This window comes from Camelus bactrianus, chromosome 1, assembly GCF_048773025.1.
Source record: "Camelus bactrianus isolate YW-2024 breed Bactrian camel chromosome 1, ASM4877302v1, whole genome shotgun sequence".
NCBI lineage: Eukaryota > Metazoa > Chordata > Mammalia > Artiodactyla > Camelidae > Camelus > Camelus bactrianus.
In genome coordinates, this window is record NC_133539.1 from 121,169,360 (window position 1) to 121,187,795 (window position 18,436).

An 18,436-nucleotide genomic window follows, 5' to 3' on the forward strand; every position below is an offset into this window, starting at 1 on the left:
CATCTCCCCTTCATCTTTAAACCAGCCTAGACAATTCTACTTCTGGAATAGTTCCTGAATCCTCCACCCTCCCTGCCCAACCCTGCTACACCATTTCTGCTTGGACCTTAGCAACAGCATTTGACTGTGTATCCCCGAGTTCACTCTTGTTACCTTACAATCTAAGTTCCTGAATATTCTTCTTTAAACAGAAATCTTATTTCACCCCAAAACAGGGAACATGATGGATTTTGTTTGCTATTTTAGCCCCCATGGCAAACATAAATAAGGCACATAGTAGGTGATGAGTTTGTATAACCAAGTGAGTGAACATGGATGTTGGGGAATTTGGGGACTGAGACCCTGTTATGCAGGTGAGGCCAAGAAATGGTGAAAATAGGGTTGTTATAGTCAGTAAGCAGAGGCTGGTGAGATCGAGGGGAAACTGTGTAGAGTAATTTATTTTACGGATGTGGAACTAGGGTCAGAGGTTAAGAGATTTGCCCAGGGTCACAGGTCCATTTGTTTCAGTGCCAGCATCGGAATTTGGCCTAGAGGACTCCCAGTGCACCTGACTTCCCAGGTGCGCTGAGTCTAGCAGGGGTGTAGAAAAGGGCAATGTGACTACCAGGCAAAGAGAAAAGAACTCTACCGGCTACGCCCAGAGGGTAGCTGATGCCTGAGGGTCAACTTGCCAATAACAAGCAACCACCAGAAGAGAGCCTGGGACAGAGGAGGGCCTGCTGTTTTTGAGCCCTTGTCCTTCAGCTTCTACTGCTCTGCAGTGATCTCATAGACTGGAATCTCTTCTTCCATGTGCTCTGTGTCTGGGTGACCAAGTGGGACACCGAGTGTCCCACAGACGAGGGGTTGGAAAGTACAGAAGACTAATTAATAGACAGGAACTCGGGATGATGGGGAACTTTGCTCCCTCAAGTAGAAAGACTTCTTTCTGAACAAGAAATAACATGTAAGAGCTGACCTGACATGTCTTACCTATTTAATGGTAACTCTGCTTAAAACGAGGAGGGCCAGGGGGCTTGTACAATAGCTATGTATAAATATATGTTTTTGGAATTAGACCCTTGAACTGGTATAATACCATCTTCCAACAAAATAAATCCACATAATTTGTCTACTATCTCTCTGTATTCTTGCCTGTAAATGCAATCATGTTACCACTGATGTCCTTACGTAAACAGGGACACAAATGTTGACCTGGCCAGGACTGAATGCAGCAACAATAGAGCTCTGCTTTGTCATCTTGTTTTGTGAAATTCCTTAACTCCTCCGATGATTAAGCAAGTTTTTTCACATATCCTGCATGTGGAGCATTTTTATAGGTGATGAGGATGTCAAAATGAATTAGGTGTAGTGATGCTTACAGTCTCAATTAGAAGAAAGAGCTGTGCTCAAGTATTTATGATGCACTTGCCGTCACGGCAGGTACATCTGGCTCAAGACCTGTCCTGGTCGGTTTAAAATGATGAGAGTGGTCCTGGGGGCCGGGTGTATGTACAGCACCTACATTTTAATTAAAGATTGGAACCCAGTTTTGTTCTGGAGGCTATTCTAAGGTTTCTCTCCAATGACTTAAGAAAAGTTTTCTAGTTCAAACAGGATCACTGAAGTTTCATTTCTTGCTTTGCTTCCTAATGAATGCTAACGTTAAAGCTGGATTGTTAAATTAAGCATTTGGGTTTAATTTAAACCTTAGAAACTTAGTTGTTCATTCTGGCACTTATACCTGCTCTGAATAACAATATAAAAATTAAAGACTCCCCTTCACGCCCCAGGAAGACTTTGCTGAGCTCTGGAACATGACGTAGGCTTGTGGGTTACTGATGCAGGTTTCCTCTCTAGGTAAAATGATAGAAATTTCACTACCGTTCGGTTTAAGAAATGTTAAGATTTTTAACTCCTTACAGTGAGTTGCTTATATCCTGAGAGTATAACAAATTTAGCCATTTTTAAAAGCTTCTAAAAAAAAAGTCATGAAATGCTATTGATAGTTTACACGACGTCACTCAGGGGAAAACTAAAGGCATCTGCCCCATGTCCTTGTGCCCGGGTAGAGAGAAAGCTTTAATTCTTCAGAAGCAGGAGGAAAAGAAGATCTCTGCAGAATTTAAGACAGAGGGCAGAGATTCTGCCCCATGCCTATGGAGGAATTTGTGCAATTATACACAGATAACAATGACAAATTGCTGTGATAATATAAAGATGAACCTTAATATTTGTGACTATTAAATATAACATTAATATGACAGTCTCCTCTATCTGAAGGGAGGGAAAAAAAGAGCTATTTATTGACCAAAAAAAGCCTCCAATTGTTCTCCTCATGCCATAGTCTGTTCGGGCTGCTATAACAAAATTTGACGGACTGGATAGCTAATAAAAAGCAGAAATTTATTTATTACAGTTCTGGGGCTGAAAGCCGATGATCAAGGGGCCGGCAGACTTGCTGTCTGCTGAGAGCCCATTCCTGGTGTCAGACGCTGACCTCTGGGCTGTGTCCTCACGTGGCAGAAGGGGAGAAGGGACCCCTTGGCTTCTCCTTTATAAGGTCACTAATGTCACTCATGAGGGCCCTGTTCTCACGACCTTGTTACCTACCAAAGGCCCCTTCTAACACCATCACACTGTGGGTCAGGATTTCAGCCCAAGTATTTGAGGGACACAAATACTGTCTGCAGCACTGCGTGACCTGTAAATGCCTGAGAACTGAGACCAAGCACCTGCGTGAGGGTGAATAGCCCTCCAGCCATCAGTACCCACCCCATGTCCTTCCCCCATGTCCTTCCCTCTCCCCAAATGGTCTTCCCTATCAGAGAGGATGCACCATCCTGCTCTGGGATCTGGCTGTTTCCGTGTCTGGTATTTGTTTGTTTCTTGTGTGTTTCACAAGACCCCCCCCCCCCGGGCTAATTCATAGAGGAAAATGGAGGTGCATTTGGGAGGTTCCAGAGGAAATGACCATAACGAATGGGCAGAATTGCTGGGAGAGGTGACACAGTGATAAGGACACACTACCTTAAAGGAGAGGTACAGGAATGGGCCACCTTTTGCATAGGGCAGGGTATGTGACCTCTCCTCGGGAGATGTTGAAGGGACAGGTTCTGCATCCTGGAAGAGAAGACTGAATGACCAACCGGTCAGGCCCCCTCCAGCCCTGAGATTCTGGTGCAGCAGCTCTAGAGCAAGAGAAAGATGGACAACTCAGGCACCTTAGGAACAACCCAGGCCCAGGTGCCTCCGTTACAGCACAGCTATTTTACTTGGTTAGTGGTAAGCATGCCACAGTCTGGTCATGCCGCTCTGGAATCTGAGGCCAAAGAAGACAGAATCTGATGTCTTGGGATAGGGGAGGGCAGAGGGGAGAGGGCATAGCTCAGGGGTAGAGCGCATGCTCATTGTGCACAAGGTCCTGGGGTCAAGTCCCCAGTACCTCCATTAACAAGTAAACAGATAAATAAATAAGCCTAATTACCCCCAAAACAACAACAACAAAAGCTGAAAAAAGAAGAAGAAAAAGAAAAAAAAGTCTTTGGAGATTGAGGTAGCATGTCACCCTCCATCAAGGAAAGGAAACAGCTATATCCAGACAACACCTCAGGGGAAAAGCTTTCACATCAATGACTAGCTTTGCTGAGCCTGATCCACCACTGAACTCCTGGCGCCCACAGTTTACAGGCTTTATAACCCCCTCCAGTATAAGGATAAAAAACTAAGTATACCTGTGCAGTCACTGATGAACAGGAACACTGAGAAACTTCAGGTGGTTTTGTGGCATTTTAACCACTTTTTTCCCCTCAACCTCAAGCCTCTTTTACCTTCAACTCATTTCTTCCTGCATTTAATGCTGACAATGTCGTTGCTCATTACCGTCCCTTCTGAAGGTGCTCCACCCTTGTCCACATTATTATCACAGCCAGGAAGTGTTAGACATACCTGGAGACACCTGCACCCTGAGTTGACTTTTGAGCTACTTCTAATCTTGTTATCTGCTTCTAAACTCTCCTAATCTACTGTGCTCAGAGGCCTTGGAAACACAGCAGTCAGGAAATGGATGGACACCAAATCCTTTGTCTTTGGAATAATCACATTAACTCAAATGTAAAACCCTTTTTCTGTGAAACACAGTGTAGTTTTTTATGCAGATTCCTAAATCTGCTATCCTATTCCACTTCTTAGACGGTTTGTGTGCACCATTTTATTTGCTAACTTTTGTTCAGAATGGAAGATGATGTATTTTCTCACCTTGTACAAATAGTTCCATGCCTTAACAGAGAAAGAAATGAGCTTCCCACATATGTTGTACTGCTCAGAATTTGCTCTGAAGAGAGCAGGAAAAATGATGGAATTCTTTCTTTCCTGCTCATCCTAAAAACAGCATATTAGTAAGTTTTTTTTTTTTCAAGAAATACAACTTGGATTATGCATTCAAGAATTGGGAATTTTAAATTTTCATTAAGTGCCTTATATGTGCCAGGCGCTTGGCAACGTCCTTTACATGCATTGTCATTTAATCTAATAATAATAACCTTACAAAATTCGTGGTATCACCCTTATTTTATAGATGAGAAGACTGAAGTTTAAAGAGGTGAGATAACTTGGGCAAAGCTTGTAAGTGATGGCAGTAAGACTTTACCCCAGGTTTGCCTGTCTGACTCCTCAGCCTGATTCACTGCCTCCTACTGAGTTACCTCCCCATTTGGGGTCCGTTTCTCCACTTCTTCCCCTTGCATCTTCCTTTCTTTTCTTCCTTTTACCCTTGGTATTTTATTTACTTAGGACAAGGGGGTTAAAAATAAAACCACCATAACTATTGTGCAGGGAAGACACCTTAAATCCTTTCAGGTGGAGATCTGCGTTAAGGTTATTCAATTTCGGGAAACTTCTTTTAAGAAAAAGAATACAAAATTGTAAATATTAAATTAGATTCAAAGTGAGGACACAGGATGGAATAAGAAATCAGAGCAAATTACAAATTAGAGTGAAAATACAACAAACATCACAAAATCCAAAAAAAAGCAAGCACTTCTGCTAAATCACTGACGTATCCTATAATGTTTTGATCCTACATTTTTGGGCTACAGAGTCATTAATCACAACCATTTCATGTGAAAATTATTTTCTAGTATTTTCTAAAGAGATCATCGAACAATAATTCAGGTACGACTAGCATAGTTAATTTATATTTGTTTTTTATTAAGAGTCTAGAAAAGTTCCATAGGCTAGCTTCTGGCTCTCTTTCTCCCTCACCACCCACGTACTTCAGGTGCGGGGCCCCACAGGACACAGTCATGTAAAGAGGAATCGGGTCTTGTGATTTAGTGCAGCAGGTAGTAGGACTATTCCTACACGTCCTTTCTCTGCCAGGACAGCTGGCAATAACTTAACCCTACACAGACATGACTACAAGCCACATTTATACATCACTAAATCCAAATGAAAGCTAAACGTACCCCATCTCAACTTCCTTTAAGCCAGATCCAAAGTGTTGCCCTTGGCTGCTCCAGTGCTACCCGACAGAAGTGTGAAGGAGGGCAAGTCAGCAAAAGCAGTGCTCTAAAATCAAGTGCAGTTAAAACATCTTTTGCTAATTTTACCAAACCATGAGACGATTGCTCGGGTCTCTTGTAGGACCTTTTAAGGGGCATCTGCAAGTGAGGGGCCCTGAAATTTCTTTTTCCTTGGTTTCCAAGAAAATCCAGCTCTAGAAGAATGGTATTAAAAACAAAAAAGGTGTTGTGCCACCATACGTGATGGTCCATGCCATAGGGCGTCTTCCAAAGTAATGAATGAGGTCCTCCGTGAGCAGTGTGAATTCCCAAACCTATTGAATGAAGTAGAGGATGTTCTTTCAGTGTATTTTGTTCTATAGTAAATAGCACCGTGGAGATGGAGATGTTCTGGTACTGCTAAAACTCAAAGCTCCCCCCGCCACCTACCATTTATATTTGCAAAGACTTATTATTTGTAACAGGATTATTTGCAAATACAATAGATCTCAAAACTCTTATAGTGGGCTAATTAATATTAAATACACCATTTACTACCCTTCCAAGCAGGCCAGTTAACACGTAGAGAAAGAGCATGTTATTGCTGTTAAAGACTACACAGTAGCAGAATTATAGCAGCACTAAAGAAAGTCTTTAAGAATTCATTAAGATGTAATCAAGCTTCAGCAAACTCATCTGTTATTTGCAATTATAACATAGTTACTATAACTTGTCTCTCGATAAAACCACCTTTCTGTTGGATTTCTCACTGGTAACGTATTCGAACATCCAACTTTCTCGTGTATATTTTCCTTTTAGTGGAAACTCATGACTCATCTACTCCTCCTTCCTTTGTTGTATGAGGAACCGTCCTTAAGTGTAGGCAGTCCTTATACCTGTGCCCTGTACCATTGTTCCTATTATATTGTTTACCACCAGACAAGACTATGGCCTCTAAGTACACCTGAATTTTCTTTGTTGGTGTTTTTAAGGGATGAAACTATTTCCCTGAGGAATACGGTGTTTCAAGAGAATGGCATTTTCTGTTTATGAAGCTTTCCCCACTTCTTCCACCTAACCGGTGCTGCTCTGACACCTGGTCAAAGAAGCATGGTTCCAAAGTCCTGACCTGAAATAAGAAAACAAAGACCAACTTCATAGCTGGCAATGCTGCCACTGCCCTGTCCCGCTGACCAGGGCTGGGCTGATGGGATGCTCAGGGTTACTTAAGAGGGGAGAAGCAGGATCTCTTTATGGGCTCAATGCCTTTTCTCTTGCTCGGTCTTTTAAAATAACTGGTTTTAAGCCAACAGGTATCTACTCAAAGAAGTTCAAAGCCCTAAATGATTAAAGAATGCTAGAGGAGGTTTAAAATTTTGATACACACTCTCAATCTGTTCTTCAGGATTGAGGACAATGAGCACAACCAAAATATTTCTACATGGAAGTTTTGTCTCTTGGAAATCAGTACTCAAACTTTAACACCTGAAGGACTAAACTACAGAACGCAGGGCCCTACTCCCGGACTTGTTATTCAGTAGGTCTGAGGTGGAGCCCCCCAGTTTGCATTTCTAAAAAATGTTCCATGGTGGGGACCATAGTTTGAGAACCACTACTGTAGATCATTTGATGGAGCATATTTTTAAAATCAAAGTGGACAGGGGTTGCCATACCTTCTTAAGAATAGCACATGTGCCATTTAGAAGATGGAGAGTCATTGCTGAAGCCAGGGGGACAGTGATGATGACTTACAACTTCACGGGTACCTATGGGTCACTTTCAACCACAGTTGCCCCAGGCCTGGAGGCATTACATAATGCTTAGTAACCAAGAAGTCGTTCAACGAGGTCTTTGCTATAAGAATATACTCTAAAATATGTTATCTCTTTAATTCCTTCTTCTGTAGCTGTTTACTGATTAAACTGATGTAGTAACTGACAATTTTAATTACTGATTTAAATTATGGAATATAAAAAAGGTGGAATAGTTATGCCCTCCATCCTATTTAAAGCCATTATGAGGTCTTAACATTAAAAATAAATCTCTCAGTTTTTCCCTGGCCCCTGCTCTGGTAAATATATAAATATAATTATAAAGACTCTGAATAAAGAAAATTTCTACCACTTGGTAAGAGGAAATCAGTATTCCTAATACTGTTTAGTGGCTCTTAGAATCTTAGAACATGTGTTTAACATGTGTTGTTGATTTTTCAATAAAGCATGTTAATGAACATGCCTCAATTACTTACCGAACAATCTCTCTAAAATGCCTGTCTGTGATTATCTACTTATAACACTCCCATTTTCACAGTAACTTTCAACTCTGAGGTGATAAATCCAAGAGATTCTATAACGTCTTCAGCTTGGAGCATGATTTCCCCAGTGATGGAGTCCCAGGCCTAAATAAGAACCAATGAATAGAGGTAGACAAGGCCCAGGGATGTTCTAAAACCAAGTCCTTATGAATTAATACACTCTTGAATGTCATCAAACGAGCTGAGGGGCAGATGTTCTAGGCTCGGGAATTAACGGCTATCAAGGTTTCAGGGTGCCCCACTGAGTTGAAAGATGCAGGAATTTAACAAAACAAAATGATAAACTATAAGAGGTGGTTCAGTAAGGAGGGCAGCAGCCCCACGTTCTCTAAGCGTCACTGTGGAAGCATCACAGGAGCTTAAGCCAAGATGGGAATCTGACTCCCAGCTTTGATGCCAAACAGTGAGTCACTCTTGTGCGAGGAGCTCCGTGGGTCTCAGCCTGGTCAGCTATAAAAGCAATTACCAAGATCTAGTCTGCTTACCTCACAGGGTTGTTAGGAGTAAATTTAATTATGTACATGGAAGTATTATGTCAACTGCAAAACCTGAAACAAATGTGTAGTTTTGGTGGCTGTTTACTGAAAATTGACTCTCATTTCCCTAAAAGTAATTTAAATTTGCTAATCAAATGTGCAATGTTGGCATCTTTACCTTTGTAAGCACTTTTCTAGGGTTAAAATGAGCAATTTAATCATTTAAACTACAGAAGAATACAAGTAGATTTTTAATGTCATAGCATTTTAACTGCTTTCAGTCAGAAAATAGAAACAAGCTGATTTGCAAACCTCATAATAATAAAGATCTTTGTCAAGTGTCTTGAAAAATGACTGTCATACTTTAGGAAGGTGTAAACTTAATTTAATTCTAGCAATTTCATACTAGAAGCTATCACTAAATAGTCATTAGTTGAAGAATTTTGCAAGAAAAGTCTGGTATTAGGGCATACAATTATATAAGAAAATTAAAAAATTTAAATCTAATGAGTTTCCATGTATAATGGACAGTTACATAATTTAAAAATACTCCTAATTTGAAATGAGAAAAACCCGTCAGAGGAGCTTCTGCAATCAATAGCCAATTTTTTAGTTTATGTGCTAGTATGGAAATCACTTAAACAGTAACACTCTCTTGTTTAGCGCTTTTGACTTACATCTTACTCTGTAACTTCCCATTGATTAACATTGCCTTTGGCAGTTTAAGTAGTTTAACATTTTAACACTTGAATATGTCATATAATATTGAATTCTTTTAACTTGTGTAGGAGCAGCCTAAGCATCAGCCAACTAATATTTAACCAATTTATCTAAAGTAAACTATTTTTTCTCATTTAAGATTTTGTCAATTAGGTGGCTTCCAGCTGCAAGTAACAGAAAATAAGTGTTATCTCATAGTAAAGGAAGTCCTGTGGTAGGCCGGGCCCCCCGGGTTGGTGGATTTGTTATCCTAATTTTGTATTAAAGGACTTGGCTTCCTCTTGTCACTCTTTTGCCCTCCTTGGGGTTTGCTTTTCCACGAGGAGGAGGGGTAATGTCTGCGGTACTCCAGTACTCCGCAGCATTCAGAGCTATGGGGGGAAAGGAAGGTTTGTTAAATCACACATTGCTGAGTCCAACCCCCAGAACTTCTGACTCAGTAGGTCCGGGTGGGATCTGACAATGCACACCCCTTCTAAGTTCCCAAGGGTGCTGAGGCTGCTGGTGGTGGGGGCCACACTATGCGACACACTAGCTTAGACTAATGGTCCCGGAGCTGGTGCCTGAGGGTCACTGTAACATTGATTACAAGATGCACCTTATCATTTGGAATGTAACAGAGGTCCCTGTACTCCCCTCACAGGGCCTGATGCCATTTCTAGTTTGTCAGCTCCCTGTTAAACACTCTAGGGTGGGACACCACCCACTTAGAACACCAGGAGTTGAAGTAGCAATTTCTTAGAAAATAGTTTTGCATTCAATGGTTTGAACTGTGGGCTCGTTGGGCCAGTTCAAGCCCCAAGTTTGCACTTCAGCTTATTTGCTCCTGGCCTGCAGAAAGCTCTTTCTTTCCAGAATCCCTGTTTTGCTAATCCTCCCAAATATAGGACATTTGGCAATATTAAATTATTTGAAGCATCTTTTGAAATAGGCTACATAAACATTGCCTTTTATAACCTAGAAAGGCAATATAAAGTTGTCTGGGGGTATACCATAAATGCTGCTAATCTAATTTCCCACCTGATATTCTTTTGCAGTGATGAATTTCCTAACCTAAAGTTTTAACAATTTGCTCGTGTTGCGAAAGCTCCTTCCTCCAATTTGCAGTTCCCCTTTTATATCATCTATCTTGAGAACGATCTCTTTGGTGTGGGTTCCCTATTTTGTGCAGGGTGCGCAGTGGGAGTAGGGTCTTTTTGCTTGATTGTTCAGGGCTAACCTTCAGGATCTTCACAGAGCTTTGGCAATCTCTGTGCTGTGGATTTCCCTCTATAATTTATTATCATAGTGGCATTTTGGTGCCTTTTTTCTCATTCGGTCTCACAAAAGGAAGCACGGCAGAGAGAGGTGATTTCTGCAGGGGTCCTGGAAGGACCTGGGACAAGTTCAGGCAAAGATGCAAGCTCTGCAAAAAAATATTTGACTTCTAGAAAATGGTTGGGTAGAAAACTTTTAAGTGCACAATGTACCATTTTGGAGGTCTGAGGAAATGCCGCCTTTCCCAAAGCTGTCTCAGACCCTGGTGTGCAGCGGAATAAAGAGAAACTGAAAATGTCCCTGATGTGAAACTGAGAAAGCATTTAAACAGAGGGAGGAGGCTAGGCTATTACTGCAAACACAGCAGGGGGCCAGCAGACCTAATATGGAATCTGTCCAATAAGTTCAACTATTTATGACAACCAACCCATCAGTAAGGCTTTCAAAGTTAGTAGGAGATACTGGCCAGGAGCAATTTAACTTACTTTCCTATTCTAAGGCCTGGTGCTTACACCTAGTCTCCTAATTGTCTTATCCAAGAATTAAGAGTAGAAGCCGTGGTCCCTAAGGAAATAACTGAAGACTGTGTTGGAAATTACAGTGCTCTTGGTTTTGTCAGGCATGGATACGCATTCCGTAAAAATCCAAAGCACAAACTCAGCTGAAATTTCCTACTTGTGTGAAAGCAACCACCTCAACATTGTTATCTTTTAATTTCAAATGGTTATCTGGGTTCAGAATCCAAGAGTGAAATTTCATCTGCTGTTGGCAGTGCTCAATATTGAACACTTCTTGCAATGATCAGTACTTCTATTCAACTCAAGGTGTCCTAGCTAGCCCTTCTGGTATTTGCAGATGTGAGTTCATTTCAACTTTGAAAATCCCTTAACTTTCCTTTGCTTTACAGGAAAGTAGAAGCTCAAGTTTTAGTTTGATCATAGGAAGCAAGTATCAAAGTCAAAGTTGGGATTATGTTTACTCATTTAGCAAAAAATATTTATTTATGATGGCTAGTTTCCAGATTATCCATTTATGCAATAGATCTTTTTTATATATTTACTACAGATAAAATATTTTGGGAACAGAAATGCATTTTGCCAGTTTGGAAACTGGACAGAATATCTTTTTAAAGGGTGCATTTTTATTTCAACTAATCTTGGGGTGTATGTAATATGGAATAGTCTACGTCTGTTTTCCACGGAAATAATAAAGTCCAGAGGCGGCTCTTGAAAGTGAGACTCACACTCACTTTGCTCCTCCTCCCACCCTTTCTCACCCTCACTTACCGGCACCGCACCTACTCTTGTCTCCAGCCCAGAAGGTAGGCAGCACTGCATACCAAGGATTCCAGGTATCACCACATGCTCAGAACCCATCGATGGGGAAATTGAGTCATACTTGAAATAAACTTCTTTAAACATAAAAATTAAGAGTATACTTTAAATTTCTTAGTTTCTTTTGCTCATTTTTGAGCCCATTTGCTTTTTATTTTTGTTTCCAGTTTTTACTCTTTCAGTACAGCTAAGACACAGAACTGATTAGATTTACAGCAATTCTGACAGATGGTTGTTATGACACTCATTTCATATGACACTTCTTGCAATGACTCGGTATTTCCCCAAACTTGACCCTTAGAATGTCCTTTATCTCATAAAAAGAAAATGCTTCTGTTGTTCTGCTGAAGTAGGTAAACTTGTAAAAATATAGTGTTGTAGCTTTATATGCTTTTAAAATATTCAACTTAAAAATGACAACTCTTTTTTCTTGCAGCTAGGTAAAAAGTCCTTAATAATTAAACTTTGGTACTTAAAACAGTGTTACAACAGTCTTTAAAATAAGACATTAAGGAAAGATTTTTAAATAACCTTTTCCAAATTAATTTTAAATCCTAAAGGCCACATATTTCTTTATCATCCAGGTTTCTAAAAATGCCAGCTATCAAATTTGATATTAAGAACAGGATGCCTCACTTCCTTTGTGTAATAAGGCACAGTATAAATAAAATTGGAACATCATGTCTGTCCTTCCTCAATTTTCCCTATTTGTAATACTTCCCCCAAGCAGAGATGCCTGACAAATTTCCCCTCTGTTGTTCATGAGTGACTACTTTTTCCATGAGATATATTTAATTTTGCAGGTTAAATATTCAGAGCAAAATGACAGGAAAGATTTTTAGAGCACTGATTACTAAAGAAGAATTAAAATGAAACAAATGTAATACATTTTGTTGTCATCAGTCTCATTCTAGCTAGTAACAGTCCACGCTTTTGCTCGTTTCTCTGTATGACAATCTTAAACTTTTGCAGTGCTTATAATTCACAACCTGTCTTCATTTTTATCAGATCCTCACAACAGTCTTTTGAGGGAAAAAATGGTAGTTATTATTCCTGTATCTATATACAGAACCCCATGAATGTATGTATGTGAACGTGTATACACACGTAGATGCGTATGTTTGCGTATGTATGTAATGCAGTCTACCTGTATTTCAGTCTCCTTCCCCTGAGATGAGGAGATGGAGATTGCTACACAAAAGTCTCATGGGAGGTTAGCTGGTCAGAAGAGGAGACGCTGGGAGAAGGAAGATTTCTGAAGCTTGTGGCCCAAGCATTGCCCACTGATTTAGCTTGCATATTGTTAATAAATGCTATCTTTCATATTTGTAGGAAGTCAAAGTTCGTGCTACAGGTATTGGCTAGCTTGGTGGAAAAGGTGTGTAGGGATAGAATAGAGGATCACTCTGCAGAGAGATGTTATGAGGCTTACAGATCAGCTAGGTGGCTGAAATAGCTCTCCTTTAAGGCTTTTTGCTGCTCCCAAACCTTGGAATTTGTGAGATGACTGACAGTGCATTAAGGATGAGTATGTAACAATTCTTCTGGTCAATGCTGGTGTTATCCAGTTTCTTCTTTGGCTTGGCAATAGGAATAATGGCTTTATTATTTAGGCAGCCAAAGAGTATAACTCCAGGATAAGTTCCTGCAGATATAACCCACATGGTGGGGGGGGGGGGTAGTTAATTAGGGATTCAGTGTTAATGCAGGAATATTGCAGTGCACAACAGGAAATTTTGAAATGCTGCCTCAGATAAAATGTTGGAGGTAATTAAAACAATCTAATAGAAAATTACCCTCCATTTTGTAAAATCATATGTTAATAATGTCTACATCTGTACGATTCCTAATTTAGATGCTTTCTTATGTTTTTAATATGATGCTGTGGTGTCAAGGTCTGGTAAGTATAGTAACAAATAATCATTACAAATTGATTATAACATTGAGCAAGAGACAACAGTACATTCACTGCTGTACCAATGACAGGCTTACATATAACACCGCTAGACAAAGTCATTAAGCATGCAGCAAGCCAAAGGTGGGTCATAGACATTAACTCTGAGACTAGAAATCTGTCTTCTCCTGATTTTTAGGGTTTCTTTTTTGAAGTTTAAAAGTGACCTCAATGTTTCTTAAAAGTAAATCTATAAAGCTGCCCGAAATTTTTGATCCTAAACTAGTTCCACTTGGGACCAAACACAGGAGAACAGGTAACCCGGTCCATTTGTTTATTTGGACGTTGGACACGTGGTCAGAAAGCATACTGGGATACGTTAAAGGACCCGAGATAAGGGGCAAAATGTTCAATGTGTGTAACTGTCGATGGAAAAAAATACCTCTAGCCTTTAAGGAAGGGCCTTTCTCTCATGGTCGCCAGGCTTTTTTGGAGGATGCGCTCATCTCAGCAGGTGTGGGCCTGCCCTCTAGCGGATCTGGGTGTGACGGGACTTAAGGTCACTGCACGTCTGGCTTGACAGGTCTTAGGAAAGTCAGCCGTCCGTCAAAAACGACTCATTGTGGGTCTGGATTAGGCGCTGAGCGCGTGAAACGTTCAAGTGGACAGGATGGAGCCCGCGGCTGCAGGGAACGCGGGGCTCTTCGGCTCCCCTCTCGGGACGCGAGGCTTCTGGCTGTCCAGGCTCTCGCGTCCCACACACTCGAGGCCGGGGTCTCGGAGGCGGCTCTTTGCCCGCTTCACTCTGGCACAGAGCTCACACCCTCGTCGGGCCAGAACTTCGGGAGGTCGCCCGGCGAGGACGCGGCCCAGCCGTGGGCGCGGGGCCGCCGTGACGGGTCTGCCGGGCGGCCGCGGGGCCCTCGCCGTCGCCTGCCCGGATTGTGACGGCCGCCGGCGGGAGGGGCTCCCTGCCGCTCGGTCGCTCAAGCACCCTCCAGAGAACGCGCGGCCGGCGCGAGGGGGCGGGCAGCTCTCCGACCCTCGCGCCGGGCGGGTGCGTAGAAACGGGGTGCGCGTCTCGGGGGTCGACGGGAAGCCGCCGCAGGGCGGGCCGCGGACCCCGCGCCCCTCAGCCTGGGGCCCCCCAAGCCGGCGGACAGGAGGGCGGGTGGCTGCATCCCCATTCACTTCCGCCGTCCCCGCCCGAGCGTGCGAGTGCGCGTGCGCGCGCGTCCCTGGCGGCGGAAGTGGTGGCGACAAAGCTTGGTCCGCGGCGGGCCCGGGAGTGCGGGGCGGGCCCGGGGGTGCGCGGAGCGCCGGGCGGCGGGCGGCAGGGAGGGCGGAGCGCAGGAGGCGGAGGCGGAGCCGACCAGCGCAGCCGCGCCGAGCCGCCGGGTCGCCCGAGACCGGTGCCCTCACCTCTTCCCCTTCCCCGCCCCGCCCGCCCTGCCTCGGGTCGCCGCCCTCACGCCGGGAGAGGCTCCTGTCCGGCGCCGCCTCGGCTAGCCACTCCTCTTCGCCCGGCCGCGCGGGCGCTCCCGCGGGCCCGCGGGTGAGTCCCCCGCAGCCTGCGGAAGGGGTCTGGGGCTTTGAGGGGGGTGCCCGGAATACTTCCCGGTCCCCGTTTCCAGAAACTTCCAGGTCCTGAGGGAGGGGTGTCCGGGGTACCGGGCGGGGGGCGTCCGGGGCGCGGCCCCGCGGGCGGGTGCGGGTCCGGGCTCCCGAGGGGCGGCGGGCTGGTTCCCTGGCGCTCCCGTCAGCGCCGCTTCTCCCGGTTTCTCTTGCAGATGCTGCTGCTAGGGGTGGTGGGAGCAGCCGTGGGCCGCGCGGCCGGGAGCGGGGGTGACAGCCTGGGATTCCGGGGCTTCTCCTCTTGTCCTCCTCCTCTCCTCCCTCTACCCAGTGTGGCCGCGGCTGACACTAAAGACTTTGTAGCCATCAACCCAAGTGCAGTTTCGATGGAAGATGAAGGTAAAGGCCCCTGGCACACGGGTTGCAACGCGGAGTTGAGGGTGTGGTGGTTGGCTTTCAAGTTGTTTCTTTCTTTTTCCACCTTTTTATTTCTCCGGTTTTATTTTTCCCTTTGATTGTGAAGCGCCCAGGGAATTACTGTCTCGGGGTATCTAGCTTGTATTTTGGAAACATCGGGCATTTGGAAAATGAAGGTTCCGTGGGGTGGCTGAGCGTGATTCTGCTTTCTTGAGGAGCCTGCTTTCTTGAGCTTAGGGAATGAAAGGAAGTTTTCATTTCAGATAGCATCTCTGCTTGTATCGGTAGCTTTGTGAAAGGAATTACTGGAGGGGAGTGGGAAGGGGAGGGAGGTTCTGCACTGCATCCCTGTCTATTTGCATATCAAGCCTTGATACCGGTTGACTGGATTCGTTTATAAGAAAGAAGGCGATTAAAAAAATTAAATGCAGTTACTCTGGGGAAAAAAACCTCATTCTGTTTTTCAGTTCACAAATACAACCCTGATTTTAACGAAACGTTCTGAGATGATTTCCTTCATTAAAGTTCCTCCTCATTTCAAAACATCCTTTTGGAGGTTGACAGTGGAACCTGTTTGTCCACCGGACACGGCAGATGTACTGGATTATCATTCACATGTTACTTGATTCCTTTGGCGTCATTAAAATATTTAATGCTTTTTCGTACACGGCACTGATTATTCTTTAAAAGCGTTCAGCAGCTCTGAATAAATGATTTTTTTCTTCCCCTCCTGAAACAACCACAGTTATTCTTTGGACTGATTTCTTATTTGTGTGTGATAGTCTTTTTAAAATTTATGTTTTTAGTGGGGCTGCAAAATGCTGTAAAGGATACTTATAAATTACAATTTGTTCTCTTGTATCTTTGGTTTTTAAAATCTGTATCTAGTACAAAGGAGCTGCAGCTGGGCTTTGGGCTTGCTGGTTGCTTTCTAATTTGTTTTTCCGTTGTTGGAAATGTAAGCTTGCTTGTCCTAAGTAGGACTAGTAATTTTAAAATGGACGTTTCTTGTATGCTGTAATCTCATCTGCTATCTGAGACCCCTGGGGTATGTGGGAAATATATCATGAGAGACATGATTATCTGGCTCAGTTTTACTCTGGGTTGGTAATTGGTGGAAGACATTTTCTGAAATACTGAAGTGTGTAGATGCAGAGGAGTTACACTGTCTAATTGGAGCTTTAGAAATAGCATTGGAAAGCAGTAATATTTTTGTCTGGTGGTATGGAAAATCTCTTCTGAGATTTTTTCCTTTCTCTTTTAGTTGATAGACTTAAGAAATGCAAATCCTTTCTACACAAGAGACACAGCATATTAAATGCATTTGTCTACTTATTTCTTGGTAGTTGTATCTTCAGTAACACCTAACGTTTGAGCATCTGCTTTCAGAATGTTACTAGGTTCAAGAGTGTAGCCTAAAGTCCGTGGATTATTAGACGTTGCTTTTTGTTTCTTGATCTCTTAGGAAAAGGAGCATGACTAATAAAGCTGACTCTCATTGTCTGCTGAGGAGGGAGGGAGTGGTTGTGAGGTGGGAGCATGGTGCGTGCTGTGTCTGAGATCTGCGCTTTATGGCCAGGTAATGATTTGGCCTTGTAGTAAAAAATAATATAATTTTTAAAAACTTGTGGAGATTTTCTGCCTCATAATAATGAGTAGTCATTTTTGTCAATTTCTCATTACCATGACACTTTTTCATTTCTTAAATGTTTTTAAGGAGGACATATATATAGCCCAGAAATTTTCAAAACCAATTGGTCATTTTGAGATAGGTGGCTTATTGTTGCTTTCCGTTATATAGTTAATATTCTCTTTTACATAATGTATTAGCATCTTAGGGATGTGAAGCAAAAACGGATTCAAATTATACCTTAACCACTAAAAGCAGTGTGACTTGAAAGAGATTCACCTTTCTGAGCCTCTGCTTCCTCATCTATAAATTGGGATTGATAAAATTTAGCTTACATAGTTAAGAGGATTAAGCCCTGTATAAATTCTCTTGTGAGAGAGGAAGGGTTGTTCCATGCACTGTGGAACCAGGCAACCCGATTTGAATGCTGGAGTCCACACTTACAATTTGGCCTTGTGCAAATTAGTAAAACATTTTGTGCTTCAATTTCTTTACCTGAGAAACAAAGATATTGATAGAACCTACCTTATGATGTGGTTGTTAGCATTTAGAACAATATCTCGCAGTGAGTAACTGCTCAGTAAACATTAATTGTGAATAGCCTAGTCCAGTGTTTGCATACTAATATGCCACCTGGCATTAATGTTATGACAGTTGAATGTGGAGAGGGGGTCACAGTAGTTGCTAAGATGCTCTCTATGTCATTATTAGTTAGGGAATGGGTGGAGTTAAGTACGGAATTGTCAACAGTGTTAAGGCTTTAAGCCCATAGGAAAATTTGGGGCTCTACCAAGAACCCAGGGGCCAGTGTAGAAAGAGATGGGCTTATAAGTTTCAGCTTCTGAGTTTTCCCATCTGAAATTGGGATAATGCCCCCTTGGAGGGTCGGTGTGAGGGAGAATGAAGCCTGCTATGTGAAGTGCCTGGAACACCAGGTGACACACAGTTGGTTTGCCTGAGTGACCAAGTGATGCTCCTGTTACCCAGAAACAAAATCCTCCAGGTGGTCTGTAGATGAGTTACACCTTCAGGTGTGCACAGGGCACAACTGATGGTGGCTCCCTGGAGTGTCAGCCTGCAGATTCTTCGGTCGTGTGTCCTGACTGCAGGGGTTGTTGGAGGCATCACTTCATCCCTGTGGTTCCTTTCAGCAATGCTGGTAATGTTTTTTGGTGCTTCAGTTTCCATTCTTCTGGACCTCTCTCCCGTGGGCCCACTTGAACTTCCTCAGCAAACCTTGACCAGTTTTTAGCCTTAATCTCCAGGATGCTTTATGAATACTTCCAGTCAGTCACTAGAAGTATATTAAGTGTTAGTTTCCTGGAATTTCAGGGGC

The 18,436-nt window shown here is 43.0% G+C and overlaps 1 protein-coding gene across 6 annotated transcripts in view; it reads left to right on the forward strand.

Annotated features, from left to right (window-relative positions):
- The window catches only part of ATP2C1 (ATPase secretory pathway Ca2+ transporting 1), a 123,827-nt gene that overhangs the window by 4,474 nt on the left and 100,917 nt on the right, over nucleotides 1-18,436 (forward strand). For 2 of the 6 annotated variants that reach the window (XR_012509642.1, XM_074372224.1), the window contains exon 1: nucleotides 14,740-15,033. The exons of 1 other annotated variant lie outside the window; for it this stretch is intronic. Coding sequence is in view for 2 of the 5 variants with exons in the window: in XM_074372232.1 (XP_074228333.1) it covers nucleotides 15,447-15,452 (6 nt within the window). In the remaining 3 variants the exon portion in view is untranslated. Of the gene's footprint in view, nucleotides 1-14,739; nucleotides 15,034-15,100; nucleotides 15,123-15,268; nucleotides 15,453-18,436 lie in introns of those variants that run through there. 3 more of the 6 variants (XM_074372232.1, XM_074372236.1, XM_074372222.1) reach the window with 3 other exon arrangements.